At 42.9% G+C, this 6,442-nt stretch overlaps 1 protein-coding gene across 3 annotated transcripts in view; it reads right to left on the bottom strand.

Annotated features, from left to right (window-relative positions):
• Positions 1-5,984, bottom strand: part of FAM151B (family with sequence similarity 151 member B) — a 59,549-nt gene extending 53,565 nt beyond the window's left edge. The window contains exon 1 of one of the 3 annotated variants that reach the window (XM_037731060.1): positions 5,770-5,984. In XM_037731060.1, the coding sequence (XP_037586988.1) occupies positions 5,770-5,794 (25 nt within the window). In that variant the 5' untranslated portion in view covers positions 5,795-5,984. Of the gene's footprint in view, positions 1-5,737 lie in introns of all 3 variants that reach the window. The other 2 variants (XM_017507456.2, XM_037731063.1) reach the window with 2 other exon arrangements.
• Between the last annotated feature and the right edge of the window lie 458 nt (positions 5,985-6,442).

The raw sequence follows: 6,442 nt of genomic DNA, 5'->3' as shown, positions 1-6,442 counted from the left end.
AAAAAAAAAAAAAAAAAAAAGTATTATCTGCAAGACACAATAAAGTGAATTACAATAAAACAAGGGACGCTTGTACAATGGCATGTATCCACCATTACAATATCATATAGAATCACAGTTTTGCTGCTCCAAACCTCTATGCTCCATCTATTTATCCCAACCTCCTTCCCCGTGCAACCTGTGGCTGTTTTCCAGCTACCACAGCAGAGTTGATTAGTTGGAACAGAAATTAACCTCTTGCAAAGCCCAAAATTTAATATCTGGTTCGTTACAGAAAAAGTTTGCTGACCACCAAGATACGGAAACAACCGAAGTATCATCAGCGGATGAATGGATAAAGAAAATGTGCTATATATACATAATGGAATACTATCAGTCTTTAAAAAGACAAAATTTCTGTCATCTGTAACAACAGATTGCAGAACGCTGCTGTCTACAAGAGTCTGAGCGTCCAGGGAAGAAACCTGGAGGACATTATACTTACAAGCCAAGCATGGAAAGAAAAATACTGCATAGTCTCACATGTGGAATCTCAAAAAGTAGTGCTCACGGGAGTAGAAAGTAGAATGGTGGTTACCAGAGGCTAGGGGCGCAGCCCAGGCAGTTGGATGGGAGGGGGGTATATTAGTTAAAGGGTACAAAGTTTCGCTTAGACAGGAGAAATAAGCTCCCGAGATCTACTGCACAGCATGGTGACTATAGTTAATAACTCCAGGCATGCTGGCTCACAACTGTAACTCCAGCACTTTGGGAGGCCAAGGCAGAAGGACTGCTTGAGCTCAGGAGTTTGAGACCAGCCTGGGTAATGAAGCAAGACCTTGTCTCTACTACTAAAAATAATAATAATAATAATAATAATAATAATAACCTGGGCATGGTGGTGTGTGCCTGCAGTCCCAGCTACTCAGGAGGCTGAGGCAGGAGGATCACTTGAGCCCAGGAGGTCAAGGCTACAGTGAGCCATGACTATACCACTGCACTCCAGCCTGGGTGACAGTGAGACTTTTATGTTTCGAAATTAACAAATGAGTAGATTTTAAATGCTCTCATTATAAAGAAATGTTAAGTATATCATTTTATTTTGACTTTTTAAAAAAATAGTCTTTACTTTGTGACTTATAGAATTAACAAGTTGCTCGGTATATTTTATAGCTGTAGCACTGATGATATCTGCATTAATCAATAAATACTATCAAAACACAATGGACCTAAGTACAAAACTTCCCTGAAAAATCCTAATACGTTTATTATTAATATCAGTGGCAAAGGTTTAAGTCTGAGGAAAAAAGGGTATCTCTATGTACTGGCAACTTCGAGTTCTATAGGTTAACTCTAGGGGGGAAACCCCGCAAGTGCCGTGGCAAGGTTCTGAAGCCTCAGCCTGTTCCCATATAAATACTGATTTAGAAAAGAATTAGAAATGTAGGCACATAGTTATTCCTTTATATCATCATATATAATCTTATAGTTACTTATAATCATAAAGATATATACTCGATATAACCTTTAATTTTACTAATGACTATCAGGTTATGAAGCATGGAACTGAGGTGACACTGTGAACAAAATGATCCTAAGGCAAGATGCTCTAAGCCCTCTGTCATGCCTGCATAAGTGCTGCTGGAGGGCACCTTGGCTGTGCGGCAGTGCCAGTGCTGTGAAAGCACCCGCTATTTAGCCAGCTAGGAAAGGAGATGTCCAAAATGACTGAGACATCTCCTTCCTGGGGAAGTTAGGAGAAAACGCTGCTTCTCCATGCTCTTGTGGCAAAGCCTGATGGCTGTCAAGGAGGCCTGCAGACATCTGCGGGCTTAACTGTCTCTACCTGATGCTGTGCTTCAGTGGTCACGTTCCATGTCTACTCTCATGCCCTGCTTCTGCACCTGGTTTCTCTTTTCCTTAAAAGATAAGAATTAATAATAGTAACATAATCTTAGTGTCCTTGATATTTCTGACAAATATGCAAAGAGCGCTGACACATTAGCTTTTCTCCTCCCCTCAGCTACTTGAAAGTCTTAGGCTCCCTATCTTCAAGACACGTGACTTACCTGACCCTATCACCTACCACCATGACCTCACCCTACCTTCCTGGCCCACTGCTTTGTACTCAATTAAAGTCAGAGTATCTGGGCACTCTGTGCCACTGTAGGTCTCCGCGCTTTGGTTGGCAGTGGACCCCTAAGCCCAAACTCTCTTTTCTTTATCTCTGTGTCTGTGTCTTTCATTTCTACAGTTTCTTGTCTCCACACCAGCAGGGAGGGGTTCACAGAACCCTATAGGGCTGGACCCTATAGTTAACAACCAGACTTTGGTCTCCTGTGATTGGCTAATGGTCTCCATCTAGCAGACCTAGTTCAGGTTTTGCTTCTACTATATCCTGCCAGTAAGAAAGCTGCAAAGACAGAGAAGAGACCTTTCCCTCTATTTATCAAAAGGTGCCAGAGATGCACCTTTTGATAAATTATATAAATTATATACATGTAAATTATATATACTATATATATGATAGAATATTAATTAGCCTGACTTAATCATTCCACCATGTATACATGTAGTGTAATATCACATCATACCTCATATATATATGATTATTATTTGCCAATTGAAAATAAAATTAAAAAAGAAAGTTTGCTATTTGCTGACCCCTGGACTACACAATCATTAAGGTTCCTTCCAGTTTCCACAAGTGACTACCAGAATTGACTTACCATTAAAGACAATGTAGCATATGTCCACACAAAAACTTGTACACAAATGTTCACAGCAGCGTTATTCACAATAGCCCAAAAGATGGAAACAACCCAAATGTCCATCAACTAATGAGTGGGTAAACAAAATGTGGTCTTTCATACAACTCCTTTTTTGACCATAAAAAGGAATGAAGTACTGAAACATGCTACAAGATGGATGAATCTTGAAAACACTATGCTAAGTGGAAGAAGCCAGACATAAGAGGGTCTACACTGGATGATTCCATTTATCTAAAATGTTCAGAACAGGCAAATTCACAGAGATAGAAAGTAGAATAGTGGTTGGGGTGTTTAAGGGTGGGAGATGGGTAGTGCTTTTTGTAAGGTTTAAATGTTTTAAAATTGTGGTAATTGTTGCACAAGTCTGTGAATAAGCTAAAACCCACTGAATTATACTCTTTAAGTGGGTAAACTGCATATTAATAGTATGCAAATTATACATCAGTATCAATTTTTAAAATGGGAAAAGTTTTTTAAAAAAGTAATCCATCTATCCTCTGACCTAGAAATTCGACTTCTATAAATTTACCCCATAGACAGATATGCTTACCTGTAGGAAAAACTCATTTCATACATCTATTGCAGTATTGTTTGTAATGGCAAAAGAGTAAACACATAAATGTCAATCAACAGTGGATTCAGTAAATGATTGTATATTCATATACTGGAACATTACACAGCCACTAAAAAGAATAAGGCAACTCTATATGCACTGAGATAATCTCAAAGATATATTATTATGTGGGAAAAAAAGCACAGTGGAGAACAGAATGTATAGTTACCCACCCCCCACCTTTCCCCCGCCACCCAGAGATGTATACTTCCTAATCCCTGGAACCTGCTAATGCTATGTCACATAGCAGGGAGGAAATTAAGGTTACAGATGGAATTAAGGCTGCTAATCAGATGACCTTAAGATGAAGAGAGTTTACTCTGGATTATTCAAGTGTGCCCAATTTAACCGCAAGGTCCTTAAAAGTGAAAGAGGAAAGCAGGATAGTCAGTGTTAGAGTAATACGGTGTGAGAAAGACTCAGCCAGCCATTTCTGATTTTGAAAGTACAGGTGGAGGGGAGTTGACTGGTTGAGGGAAGGGATAAAACTTTGTTTCATTATTTTATTTTTTTGAGACAAAGGCTCTGGGCTCTGTCGGGGCTGGAGTGTAGTGGCATGATCTTGGCTCACTGCAGCCTCGACCTCTCCAGCTCAAGCGATTCTCCCACCTCAGCCTCCTCCTAAGTGGCTGGGTGCACAGGTATGTGTCAATCACCACTATACCTGGCTAATTTATTTATATTTTTGTAGAGACAAGGCCTCCCTATGTTGCCCAGGCTGATCCAAACCCCAGGGCTCAAGCGATGCTCCTGCCTTTCAACGTGTTCAGATTACAGGCGTAAACCACCATGGCTGGCCAGGATGGAACTTTTCACTATACATCCTATTGTGCCTTTTGAACTTTTTAATGTTGAGAATGTGTTTTTTTAAAGTAAGGGGGGGAAATGACACATAATGGAAAAATCTCGTTAAGAATTTGCTTTATCAATAACTTGGTAATGAGAAGAGAATTTGTTTTTTTTTAAATGACATTTGTCAGGTCTGGGACATTTTTCACTTGTGCACACATTTTATTCCAAGATTCTGTAAACCCTGCATCGATTCAGAAGAGAACCTGGATTTATACAGCCTGTGAGTGAGAATGGTGTAAAGTCTTGAGCATGAACTTTGTCCCAGATTTGTTTGGATTCTTAGAAAAACTAGGCATTAAAAGGATTTATACTGAGATATAAACAGCCCGAGGGTTAAAAAAGGAAAACTGTGGTCTGAAGAAAATGTTCTGTTTAGCACAGGTCTCAAAAAAGAGAGAGAGAAAAAAAGTTTACATCCTTTGATCCAGTAATTTCAGCTACAAGAATCATGTCCAAGATAAAAACAAACCAAGAACACAAACAAGGAAGAACAATGCAAAGAAGTTCATTACAGAATGAATTCTAACAAAACAGAAAACGATTGATTAACGTCCCATATTAGGAAACTGGTTAATTACAATATAATTGTGTACAATATAACTGTATAAAACAGTCATTCAAAATTATGTTTATAAAAACCTTGGTGACATAGGGATAGAATGAGAACATGTAGGCCTTTAAAATTATGTTTACATGACCTTAACTCTATTTTTAAGAGTCAGGGTTGCTAGAAAATACCAAAAAGTTAGTAGTGGTGCCTGTGAGTAGCAGCATTTGGGGGATTTTTCCTACTTCCATGTACTAACATACTTTATAAATGTTCCATAATGGTATTTTTCAGGGCCTGGACATTTTTCGCTTGCACACACATTTTATTCCAAGATTGTGTAAACCCTGCATCGATTCAGAAGAGACCCTGTATTTACACAGCCTTGGTGAAAGCGTGTATTACTTTTACAATTGGGAAACAAAACTAAACCGAAAAAAGAACATGTCACTGAGGCTGCCTCACGCCACTACTTAAGTTTACAGAAGCGATACTGTAACCGTCAGGAACGGAACTGCAAGCCCGAGGGTTGAAGCACCTGATTCCAAGCAGAAACAAGCGAGCCGCGCTCTGCCAGCTTTCAAGGCGGCGCTCATCAGCGCGGCCACGCCGGCCCCGCCCAGCGTCCGCGTTCCCAAGCCTCGCCCAGCTCCCAAAGACGAACCGACTGACCCAGACCGCCCCCATGCGGTCGGCTGAAATTAAGGATTAGGGAAACATCACATGCGTTTTTTCCAACCAAGACCTCAAAAGACACTGACCCTGTCATTTTCCGCCTCCCGGAATGCCTGTCCCTTAGCGCCCGCCCCGCAAACCAAGGTCCTTGCCAGGCCTTCGGGAGCTGCCCTGAGTGCGGAGCGGGCTCCAAGCCCAGCCGCCCGGCTCTGCGCGGCGCCTCCCAGGTTCCTAGCGAGGAGGACCGCGGGAACCCGCAAAGGGAGGGTGCCGCCGGCGGAAGCTCTGAAAGCGCCCCACCTCCAGACGGAGGCCGCGCGCTCGGCGCTTACCTGGACTTCCAGCGGATGCTGCCATGGTGACGACGCCCGCCGTCCGCGCAGGCGCCTAGCGGCTGGCGACCCTGCGGACCAGGCAAGGGCGACAGGGAAACTACTACACAAACCACGGGCTTCGGGTAGGGGAAGAGCCAGGCGGGAGCCAGCGAAGCAGAGCCAATAGGAGCCGCGACACGCAGGCGCAGAGGCTGGCGTTCCAGGTTCGCTTGCGCGCCTTCCCGCTGTGCTGGTGTTGCCAAGCGCTCCTCGGACCGATTTCGGAAGGCCGCTGTAGCTCTGAAGACAACGCTGCGTTAGGGAATACTGCGGCGGAGGATGGAACTCCGATTGAAAGCAGTTGTTGGAGTGGGGTACGAATTCCAAAGCTGGATATATTTTCCTTTAAATGTTAGTAATATCTTAAAAGGATGTGGAATCGTTACTGATAAAAATCAGTGTTTTTGGCCCGGCGCGGTGGCTCATGCCTGTAATCCCAGCACTTTGGGAGGCCAAAGTGGGCGGATTGCTTGAAGTCAGGAGTTCGAGACCAGCCTGGCTAACATAATGAAACGCCGTCTCTACTGAAAATTTAAAAATTAGCCGAGCGTGGTGGTGCGCGGCTGTAATCCCAGCTATTCGGGAGGCTGAGGCACGAGAATGGCTTGAACCTGTGAGGTGGAGGTTGCAG

This window comes from Cebus imitator, unplaced genomic scaffold (assembly GCF_001604975.1).
Source record: "Cebus imitator isolate Cc_AM_T3 unplaced genomic scaffold, Cebus_imitator-1.0 Scaffold16, whole genome shotgun sequence".
Classification (NCBI taxonomy): Eukaryota; Metazoa; Chordata; class Mammalia; order Primates; family Cebidae; genus Cebus; species Cebus imitator.
Note: the sequence above shows the minus strand (reverse complement) of the source record. Positions and strands in the feature narration are given on the sequence as shown.